The following is an 11,939-nucleotide window of genomic DNA, read 5'->3' on the forward strand; positions in this document are numbered from 1 at the left end:
ACAGACTTGCTAGATGTGATAAAGGTATTGTGGATAACAGCAACAACAAAAATACCAAACCCATTGCCGTCGATTCGATTCTGACTCATAGCAACCCTATAGGACGGAGTAGAACTACCCCATAGGGTTTCCAGAGAGTGGCTGGTGGATTCAGACTGCCGACCATTTGGTTAGCAGCCTGAGCTCTTAACCAAAATGTCATAGTTTGGATTTGTATACTTTAGTATTTAGGGGCAAAGTATCATTATGTCTGTAATTTACTTGAAAGCAAAAATAGCTGAAGCAAATATGACAACATGTTAACAATTGTTAAATGTAGATGATGGGAATATGGATATTTATTTATATTATTCTCCCTACCGTTTAGTGTATTTGCAATTTTTCATAATAAATGTTAAGTACACACACAGTAATCCTGCAGTGAAAAACCTTGTACATAATCTTGCATGCTCTATGGGTCACTCCAAGGTCTGCTAAGCCCTATGATAGGCGATATGAGAAGGTCTAGAACAGTGTTTTTCAACTTTTTCAGTTATTCCTAAAATCAGTTTTGGGAGATCATGACCAGTAATATCTTACATATAATGTAAAATAGAAGAGAAAATACCTAAGGGTTCTGAACTCATGAGGATGAATAATATATGAAATGTTTTTATCAGTTACCTTTATATTTACATGTATATATGATCATGCTGTAAAATCCATTCCTTATTACAATTTACAGGCAAAAAGTTTGAAAGTCACTGGGGCAGTCAAGTATTTTCTACCAGAAGTCACTGATGTTGATGCCTTCTTGGATTTCAAGTTCATTTCTCTTAATTTAAATGTATTTGACAGTGCTTTGCTTGCTGCATCTTGGTTATCTGAAAATGAGCTAGAAATGTTCTCATTTTCTTTATTTTAATTTTTCTAGTAACTATGACTGAAGTTTTACCAAAGGAAAAGAAACAGAAAGATGAGAAGACCTTAGTTCTTGGTCAAGCTGTGGTGGATCTTCTTCCTTTACTGGAAGGTCAGATGTGTGATTTGCCCAAGAGCAGAAATAATAAACCTCCTACCATTTAGCTCCAGAGAGGTGGGAAAAAAAAAGAAGAAAAAAAACCTTGAGGAATTTGAGAAGATGAGCACATTTATCTCTGCTTGCAGTAGTGCTAACTAAAACCCTTGCTTCTTTGGCTTAAACTTGGTCTTGTTTTTGCAGGAGAGAGTTCATTTCAAACGGTGGTCCCATTGCACCCCGTGCCAGGCTCGCCCCTAGAAACTATTCGACCAGGTGTTAAGGTAATTGGAGTTTTAACTCTCAACATTTTAGCCTGCCATTCAATCTAGCAAGCTGACAGCTATTAAGGTTCAGTACAGTTCATTAAGGACCTTCTTTTCACAGGCACACATAGTGCTAGGCTATGGAAAACAAAGGTGCGTAAGGCAGCATCCTACCTTCAAGGAGCCCACAATCTATGTATCACTGATTATCACCATCCCGATAATCTCTCTGGGCCCCCTCCTGCTTCTTATCTACTCCTGCACCTGCCTGGTCCTCTCCTGCTTATGTTTTAGGATGTGCCTGGTTTCTTCCAGTTTTGTTTCTCTGTAGGTCTGATTTAATTTGTTTTTTATCTTTCAAGAATTCCTAAAAATCTGTAGTCCATGATGGCATTTTGTAATTTGCAGGGCTATTACAGAATTATCCTTTTATTGGATATAAAGATGTCATTTAATATCTTTCTGTCATTCCATGTAATTTGGGGTAGAAGAGCATACATATTTATGCTCAGTCTGCCATCCTTGGTCCAGTCTTCCAATCTATGTATTGTTGATTTTCTTACATGTAGAAGAAAAGTTAGTAAAATTGATTATCAATACTTATGATCTTTGCTTATAGTATTATTCCTGTGTTTACTTGTTTTACATACTCAAGCAAAAATATGTTGTTGTTGTTAGGTGCCGTCGAGTCAATTCCAACTCATAGCGACCCTGTGTACAACAGAACGAAACATTGCCCGGTCCTGCACCATCCTTACAATCGTTGTTATGCTTGAGCCCATTGTTGAAGCCACTGTGTCAGTCTGTCGTTTCAAGGGTCTTCCTCTTTTTCCCTGATCCTGTACTTTACCAAGCATGATGTCCTTCTCCAGGGACTGATCCTTCCTGACAACATGCAAAAATATATGACAGTTAATTTCCATTGCTTGAAAGTTCCCAATAATTTTATGTTTAAGCATCTACACTGGTTATTCTCAAGATTCAGAAATTAAAATGAAAAAAATCTGTACTTGAAAAGGAGATTCCAGTTCATCTTGCAGTATTCCCTGTCTTGGTTGAGTAATATGAGCTAGAAACTTTGAGGACATTTTACTTATCCTCCTAGAGCCACATTGACCAGAGGTGTAATGTTCTTCAGTGCCACCTCTTCTTAAAATTCTTCCCCCGATTGACTTTCTGATTTCCCCCTCACTGACTGTACTTTCCTGGTGCTCCTGCGCTAGGTCTTTTTCCTCTGCCTGTTTCTTAAGTACTAGTGTTCTGTGCTTGGCTGCCTTCTCATCTTAGTCTTGTTCATACTCTAGGGGTAGAGGCTCACCTGTTCCATGATTTAAAAACAGTATGTTGAAGAATTCAACAGCTCCAGCTGAGGCCTCTCCTGAGTTCCAGAATATCAGACTTTACAACTGCCTACTGGATTTCTCTATAATGATATCCCACAGGCACCTAAAATTCAACATTTCCAAAACGGAACTCAGTATCTTACCCTCAAAACTACTCTTCCTTTTATTTTGGTTATTTTTATTAGTGGCATCACCTATCTCTTAAAATTGTAGGATATAGACCCTAGGTTATATCTGTGACTGCTCCCTCAGATGCTAACTACAACTAATCCCCAAATGTGCCTTTCACCAATTTCAGCCTTTTCTATCTCTTACATATATTTGAACTCTATCTTCTTAGCTCCATCTCTACTATTTATTGCCTCATCATCTTTCACCTGGAAGATTGCAAGTAGCTTTGTAACTGTCCTTCCCTCCCTCAGATTTGGCCTCCCCACTGCTTGCAGAGTGACTTAAATGCGAATTCGATCACATTGCTTCCACTTTTTTTTTTTTTTTACCATTTCAATAGTTTTTACATGTACAGTTTAGTGACGTTAATTATTTTCATCATGTTGTGCAACCATTGACATTGTTTCCAAATTTTTCTATCACAGAATTTTTCTATCACAAATTTTTCTTTAGCAGAAGCTCATTGTCTCCTAAGTTGTGAACCCCCTCCCACTTCCTCTCACCCCTGGTAACCACTAATACACTTTGGTCTCTGTATATTTGCCAATTCTGTATATTTTATATATGTGGGATCATACAATATTTGTCCTTTTGTGACTGATTTTACTTAGCATAATGTTTTCAGGGTTCCTCCATGTCACAGCTTGTATCAGTACTTCATTTCTCTTTATGGGTAAGTAATATTCCAGTGTATGGATATACCACATTTTGTTTATCCATTAATCTGTTGATGGATATTTAGGCTGTTTCCATCTTTTGGCTATTGTGAATAGTGTTGCAGTGAACATTGGTGTACAAATATTTGTTTGTGTTCTGCTTTCAGTTCTTTTGGATATATACCTAGGAGTGGAGTGACATTGCTGGGTCATATGGTAATTCTATGTTTAATTTTTGGGGGAGCTGCCAAACTGTTTTCCATAGTGGCTGCACCATTTTACAATTCCACTGGCAATGGATGAGGGTTCCAATTTCTCCACATCCTTGCCAACACTTGTTATTTTCCATTTTTCTGATCATAGCCATCCCAATGAGAGTACAATTGTATCTCATTGTGGTTTTGATTTGGATTTCCCTAATGACAAATGATGTTGAACACCTTTTCATGTGCTTTTGGCCATTTGGATATCTTCTTTGGTGAAAATATCTTTTCAAATCCGTTGCCCATTTTATTTTTTTAAATTGTGTTGTCTTTGGTTGCTAAGTTGTAGGAGTTTTTTTTGTATATTCTGGATATGAAACCCTTATCCAATATGTGGTTCCCCCACATCTTCTCCTGATCTGTAGGTTGTCTCTTCAATTTGTTGATAAAGTCCTTTGATGCACAAAAGTTTTTAATTTTGTTGAAGTCCAGTTTGTCTATTTTGTCTTTTGTTGCTCAGGCTTTTAGTGTCACATCTAAGAATTCATTGTCAAAAACTAGATCCTGAACCATTACCCCTGTGTTTTCTTCAAGGATTGTTTTAGTTCTTACATTTAGGTCCTTGATCCATTTTGAGTTAATTTTTATATATGATGTGTGAAAAAAATGTTTTCTTATTACAAAGCACTATGTTTTAATTACCAAAATAATCATAAAGAATAGGCTAGCAAAAAAGCACCCCCATCTCACTCCTGTACAACTACTATTAGCGTTTTAGTATAAACCAAACCAAACCCGTTGCCGTCTAGTCGATTCTGACTCATAGAAACCCTGTAGGACAGAGTAGAACTGCCCCATAGGGTTTCCAAGGCTATAAGTCTTTATGGAAGCAAATTGCCACGTCTCTCTCCCGCAGAGAGGCTGGTAGGTTTGAACTGCCGACCTTTCAGTTAGCAGCCGACCGACTAACTACTGTGCCAGTAGGGTTCCTCACATTTTTTAGCATGTTGTTCTTAGTTGCTATCAAGTTGGTTCCAACTCATAGTGACCTTGTGTACAACAGAACGAAGCACCGCCTGGTCCTGCACCGTGCTTACAATTTTTGCTGTGTTTGAGCCCATTGTTGGAGCCACTGTGTCAGTCCATCTTGTTGACGGTCTTCCTTTCTTTCACTGACCTTCTACTTTACCAAGCGTGGTGTCCTTCTGCAGGGTCTGGTTCCTCCTGATAACGTCCAAAGTACATGAGACGAAGTCTCACCATCCTCCCTTCTAAGGAGCATTCTGTCTGTACTTCTTCCAAGACAGATTAGTTTGTTCTTCTGGCAGTCCATGTATATTGAATATTCTTCACCAATACCATAATTCAAAGGCATCAGTTCTTCTTTGATTTTCTTTATTCATTGTCATGATAAACAGAGAAAATACTGAAGTTGTCAAGGATTTCATATTACTTGGATCCACAGTTATTGCCCATGAAGCAGCAGTCAGGAAATCAAACTACATATTGCATTGGGCAAATCTGCTGCAAGAGATCTCTTTAAAGTGTTAAAAAGCAAGGACATCACTTTGAGGACTCAGGTGGGCCTGACTCAAGCAGTGGTATTTTTTAGTATAGAACCTCCCACTTCTCTTCTATACATTTGTAGACACACTTGACCCCAGTGTGGTAGAGTGGGAAGAGCTCTGTCTTAGAGATAAGGTTCTTCTTTTGGCTCTATCTCTTAAGTCATGGGACCTAGAGAAAATTATTTCAGTGCTCAGTATGGAAGTAACTAAACTTGATCTTCATACCTTGAGATTCAAATGAGGTAATGTAGAAAAGGGGGCTTGCCTCTGGCAATTTCAGAATGTTACGCTTATTCTTTTCCAGCAATGCAGCCTTGAAGTGAAAGTGTTTGTGTCAGAGCCATTACTGACCTCCGCCCAGATCTCAGGGGGCAATCTACTAAAGGTCACTTTGGAGGCTGCTTACGCTGTGCCCGAGTCCTTCATGCCAATAGGACCCTTGCAGAACTACATGGTTGGTCTGCAAGTTCCATCATTTGGAGAGGTAAAGCCCTATCGCCAGATACTTATACAGATCTAAACATATCTACACTCCCGTGGCCATCTCTTCCTCCCCTGCTCTGCTTTCATTCAAATCATAGCTCTATTAATGGCTGAGATTTATTTTAGGCTTAAAAAATAAAGTTTATTTGTGTTTTTATACATAGTTTTATCCTTATATAAGGATATTTATATATTTATAATATATAATATGAATTACATACAAATTTTATTATATATATTTATGGATATTTATGGTAGAGAATATGTAAAACATTAAAAATTGTCAATTTTTTAGTGTTTCTGCTCTGATTATTTTTACGTATTTATTTCGTGGATTTTGTATAATGTACTTTATTATGAAAACTCTCTTAATTCCAGGTTATTTCCTTACGCCAAATTTCTAGGTACAGAATGATTGGCTATGGGTTTTTGAGGTTCTTGATAGAGATTTCCAAATTGTTGGCTCAAGGGGTTGTAATTAGTTAATACTTCCACCTGTTTAATTGCCAAGACCATGTATGTGAATGACTCTCTAAATTTGTGCAGCAACTGTCTCTTTTGCCTGGGACTTAGGGGGTCTCTGGGATGCAGGACTGTTAGTACTAAAACTGGGACAGTTTCAGGCCAACTGAGGCAGCTGGTCACCCTACCAGAAAACAACCCATACAACTGTATGAGGCAGATCTGCTCATTGCCCCCCTCCAACTTTGGGTTTCCATTAACATTTTTTTCTTTGTTTTTGCTAATTTTGTTAATTAAAACTTTTTATTTGCTTCCCCTCCCCCCACCCAAGGTCTTGTGTTTTCCTTACTGATTTTTTTAAATTATTTATAATATGTAAAGTAAAATAATGTTTTTTCAAATTTGTTAATTTATTGCTTTTCATGTTTTCTTCCAATTTATCATTTTTTAATTTGGGTCATTGCTTTGGCATACAAAAGGTTTTCAGCTATTTTAATAGTTAAACCTTTTCCTTTTAGATTTCCTTCATCATTTTAAACTTGTATAAACCCATTGCCGTTGAGTCAATTCTGACTCCTAGCAACCCTATCGGACAGAGTAGAACTCCTTATAGGGTAGAACTCCTTATAGGGTTTCCGAGGAACAGCTGGTGGATTTGAACTGCTGACCGTTTAGTTAGCAGCCCAGCTCTTAACCACTGTGCCACCAGGGCTCCTAAACTTGTATTGGGCTCCCTCATTCTGATGTTTGATGAAAGTTGCCCTTCCAGGTAGAACGTTAATGTCTAGTAGAGCTTTTCCCTTTATTGCACTTCCAGAATTTTCCTGGTTATTTTTGATGTTTATTTTTCCATATGAACGTTAAAGTTAGCTTATCTATTCTAAAAAGAATCCTGTGTGGTGTTTTTATTGGGATTGCATTACCTTTATAAATTAATTTAGAAAGAATTACCATTTTATGCTTTCTATATAAGAATAGGATTTTCTTGTGTAAGAACAGGGAATGCCTTTCCATTTACTCGCATCTTCTTTTATGTTCTCAGTTTCATTCAATTTTTTTCCAAATGAATCTTGCGTATTATATTTGGCTTTCAATTATTAATTAACAGACACTAAAGGGTGTGACTGGACTCCCTGAATCTCTGAATCTCTATACCCTAATCCACATACCTAGCAGAACAAACAGCTTTTTAATTATATTTTTCTCAAGCTTAAGAACCCATTTTTCTTTTGCCTAACAAATCCAGATTTCTGTTCGATTTCAAGACCCTCCAGTAAATATTCTCTTAACACGAGTCTAGTCTCAGCAGCTTTGTTTCTTCTTTTCTCTTCAGTAAAATGAAATTATGTGACATATTCTGTATAGCTTTGCTTATTTTTAGTCTCCCTATGTATCGTTTATGCTGCCTCCTTGTATTGAAATGAAAGACCTGCCTAAATTCCAGAGGATAAGAATCAGGATCAGTGCAAAGCTGGTTCCTGTGAGGCAGAGGTCAGACATACCTCCATTCTTCAGCTTTTCACTTTATCTGATGCCAGCTGTTCCCCCCATGGCTCTTTCTATTTCTCTGCCAAACCAAAACAAAACCAAACCCACTGCCATCCGTCAAGTCGGTTCTGACTCATAGTGACCCTATAGGCAGGGTTGAGTAATTCGTTGCAGTGGCCACACACAACTCACAGACCATACTCACAATTATGTGGTTTATTAGAGAAGTAGCAGGCTATAACTTGGGATCAAGATCAACCTGGAAGTAACAGGAACAACTCAGGATCAGGATTAGAAAGCACATAGGTGAGGTGTGCCTGACCTTAGCCATGGTGTTTTCAGTTGCCTCATATGCATGTGAAAGCTGGACAATGAATAAAGAAGAATTGATGGCTTTGAATTGTGGTGTTGGCGAAGAATAGTGAATATACCATGGACTGCCAAAAGAACGATCAAATCTGTCTTGGAAGAGTATAATGAGAATGCTCCTTAGAGGCAAAGATGGCGAGACTACGTCTCACATACTTTGGACATGTTATCAGGAGGGATCAGTTCCTGGAGAAGGACATCACGCTTGGCAAAGTAGAAGGTCACTGAAAGAAAGGAAGACCCTCAATGAGATGGACTGACACAGTGGCTGCAACGTTGGGGTCAAACACAGCAACAATTGTGATCATGGTACAGGACCGGGCAGTGCTTTGTTCTGTTGTACATAGGGTCACTATGAGTCGGAACCTACTCGATGGCCCCTAACAACAGCAACAACAGGCAAGGTTTGGAAGACTCCCTCAAGGCGGAGAATACATCCCTCCCTTCTTCAATGAAGGACAGCTTCCAACCAGAACAGCTTTCTCAGTTGCTCTCTGCCACTAGCAGGCCTCTCTGCTTTGCAAGCAGGCCCTACTCCATCATGCAAGCAGGCCCTTTTTGGCCACAGAGGCAAGCACGCCCTTCTCAGCCATGCTAGCAGGCAGGCTTCCCTCTCAGCTGTGGACGCCCCCTCTCAGCTGTTCACGGCCTCTCTGCCTTTGACCTCCCTGCCATTGGCCTCTCTGCCATCAACTGGCCCAGCTCATAGCCAGTACAGCAGCTTGTTCAGCTACTGCTTTCCTAGCAACAGCTTTCTATCGTTGCCGCTAGCTCTGCCACCAGGCCCCCTTTGGGACCTCTTGCTGCCGACTTTCTGCCACTGGGCCTCCTTCTGTGCTCTGCCACCAGGCCCCTTCCAGGCTCCTCACCATCTTCAGTGTTACAGCCTTTGGCCTCTATTACAGCTCTTTCAGGAGATTCTTCTCAGCGGGAATCCCAGGTCCAAACCACTCTGCTCCAGGCTTTTCTTGGTCTTGAGGTTTCCTCCTTGCTTCTCTTCTGTCTCTGCCTCCTAAAACTTCGGTGGGGTTGGCTGCTTATATAAGCAAACTACTTGTCAATTTCAAGGCATGGCCCTCGCGGCAGGACCACAAACCGACCAATCCCCTAGGTGGACTGCAAGTCACTCAGTCATATTGGGTGGATTTTCAAGCCATTATCTGAATAGTAAATTGACCGATTCTTTGCAAGATTATGGCCGAGCCAGTCATTTTGGGAGAGTCACAAGATCATGAGATGTCAATCAACCTGAGAGGTCCCGCAAGTAGTTTCTCCAAAGAACTAGGGCAAAGGTAACAAGTTAGAGCTTGGGGGAACATCTCTCAAGTTGTTTTTCCAAAGGACCGAGGCAAAAGACGACATAAAGGAACTCATTTCACCACATTCCTCCACCTGGAAAACTCTCCTTACTTTTCTGTATTTATATCCGTCCCTTCCAATATTTAGAACTGCATTTAAAACTTGATTTCTCAAGGACATTCCCTAATTAATCCACTCCACTTTGACTGCCGTTTAATTTTATTTTCCATTAACCTTACATATTCTTGACCTATTAATTTCTGCTCTAAAATGTATTTTTAAATGCTCTTAATACATAATTGAAGAACTTGAGCATAAGTCTCTTTGAATGTAAGCTTCCTGAGGGCAAAGACCATTTCCTTATTTCTTTTGTAATTCTCTCTAATAGCACTTATCTTAGTAAATAATTTATATGACTAATCCTATTTTATGGGAAGTTAGTTCCAAGTATTTTTATATTAAAACACTTAAGTAAAAAACATGCTTTTGCTAAATATTTGTGTACATTCATTATTTCCTTAGAATAAGCTACTAGAAGTAGGGTTAGTAAGTCAAAGTGTGCTTTCATTTGTAAGGATTTTTTTACATACATTTTGCCATAGTGTTTTCAGAAAAGTTGGATCAATTTATACTTCGTTAACCATGTATGAGGCTTTCTGTTTCCCTACTACATTGCCGAAGTGTTTTAAAGTCTTTTCTCATCTAATGAGTAAACAAGGGGATTTTATTTTGTGCTTGTTTAAATAATAGCGAGGGTGAAGTTTTTCCTACATTTGTATTTCCTTTATTTGTATTTCTTCACATATAACTTAACTATTAATATTCTCTGATTTTCTTTATGGCTGATTTCTAAGAAATCTTTCAGTATTAAGATATGTCATACACATTTTGTCCTCTGTAATTTGCCTTCTACTTTTATTTTTATTTTGGACATATAAAAATTACAAGCTTTTAGAGGCAGGGCCGAGATGGCGGAGTAGTCAGATGATTCCGGTGGACCTTCTTACAACAAAGACCAGAAAAAAACAAGTGAATCGATTATATATGGCAATCTGGGAGCCCTGAATATCAAAGGCAAAGTTGAGGAACCGGACTGAGTGGCAGGGGGAGGGAGAGACGGTTTGGAAGCAGTGAGGAGTTGCCAGACCTCACTTGGCGAGAGTCTGAGCCCTTCAGGCCTGATCAGCTTGGGGGTGAGCGGTGAGGCAGGCAAGCGTCAGTGCTCAGGAGATGTATTCTGCACAGGGAGAGACCCAGCCACTGAGAGTCTACTCAGCCACACAGAAACAGTGAGAAACAGCCCTCGATCGCGGAAAGATAAGTGTTTGCGTCCGGCCTACTGTGTAGATCAGAAACACCCCCCTTAGGGAAAAACCTCTCTCTCATTTACCTCCCCACTCTCTGCTCTGCACTGGGACCCAGACTGGCTTCAGCAATTGCTGAGTCCCTTGGGCCAGAAGTAGGATCCGTCACACGCCCGGAGCCATTGTCCCTGCTTTGGAGAGTGAACAAATTAACAAGCAGGGAAAAAATAAACTGCCGGCTCCTCTGAGCCAGGAACACAGGGTAGGCACAGCTCCTTTGCCTAGGCACAGGCATAAGGGATCCATGGACTCTGAGTGGCTTTCCCCCTGCATAGACTTGTGTGGGTCCATTTAAGCAGCATAGGCCCTCATTACCGCAGTACAGCAGGGTATATACTGGAACTCTAACTTCAACTGTTTCAGCTGTGAAGTGGCAGGTTCTTGACATTTGACACTGCTCTGCCCATTAAGCAGGGTCTTCACCTACCCACATCAGGGGCCCGAGGACTGGTGGCCCCAGCCATTCCACATAGCCACCTGCGATGGGGGCCCATGATTAACAGGTGCCCCCCACTCCTTACAGCCAACAGCATTAGGTGCTAATAGTCTGGCTGCAAAACCTGCCCACCTACACGCGCTAAGGAACGGGGACACGCCTTCCTCCTGGACACTCGGGGGCGGTCATCTGCCCCCTGCCTTAGCGTGTGTCCCTCTGCTGCAGCTAGATGCCTGTGCCTACACCAATCACCCATGGCTGTCCAGGACTGTAAGTGAGAGCCTACACCACACACTTGGTGGCTATCTCCCTGGGCACCTTAGCTGAATCCATACAGGAGGAGTGGGTGAACTCCTGAGCTCACATACTTAGTAACTGATCTGACCACCTGGTGGCAGGACATTAGAGCTTCAAAGGTGCCAATAATCAAACTAGCTCATACAAGCAGTCTATTTGGGCATATCAAAACAAAACAAGAAGCTAGGACACAGCAAACATAAAATAAATATAATAACTTATTGATGGCTTGGAGATAACAGTCAATATCAAATTACATAAAGAGGCAGTCCATGATAGCTTCAGCAAGCTCCCAAAACAAAGAATCTAGAAATTATCCAGAGGAGGAAGATTTCTTGGAATTACCAGAGGCACAATACAAAACAATAATACAGAACTCTTCAAGAAATTAGGAAGGAAATTGAGTAAAACGCAGAACACACAATAGAAGAAATTAAAAAGATTAGAGAAGAGCATAATGACAAATTTAACAGGCTGCAAGAATCCATAGACAGCAATCAGAAATCCAGAAGATTAACAATAAAATTTCAGAATTAG

General features: G+C 40.2%; 1 protein-coding gene across 1 annotated transcript in view; it reads left to right on the top strand.

The window, feature by feature from the left end:
- The window catches only part of CFAP70 (cilia and flagella associated protein 70), a 136,198-nt gene that overhangs the window by 11,617 nt on the left and 112,642 nt on the right, over positions 1 to 11,939 (top strand). The window contains 3 exon segments of the mRNA XM_004383233.2: positions 914 to 1,012; positions 1,202 to 1,281; positions 5,509 to 5,688. Of these exon segments, the coding sequence (XP_004383290.1) occupies positions 914 to 1,012; positions 1,202 to 1,281; positions 5,509 to 5,688 (359 nt within the window).

Source organism: Trichechus manatus, unplaced genomic scaffold, assembly GCF_000243295.1.
Source record: "Trichechus manatus latirostris isolate Lorelei unplaced genomic scaffold, TriManLat1.0 scaffold00106, whole genome shotgun sequence".
Lineage (NCBI taxonomy): Eukaryota > Metazoa > Chordata > Mammalia > Sirenia > Trichechidae > Trichechus > Trichechus manatus.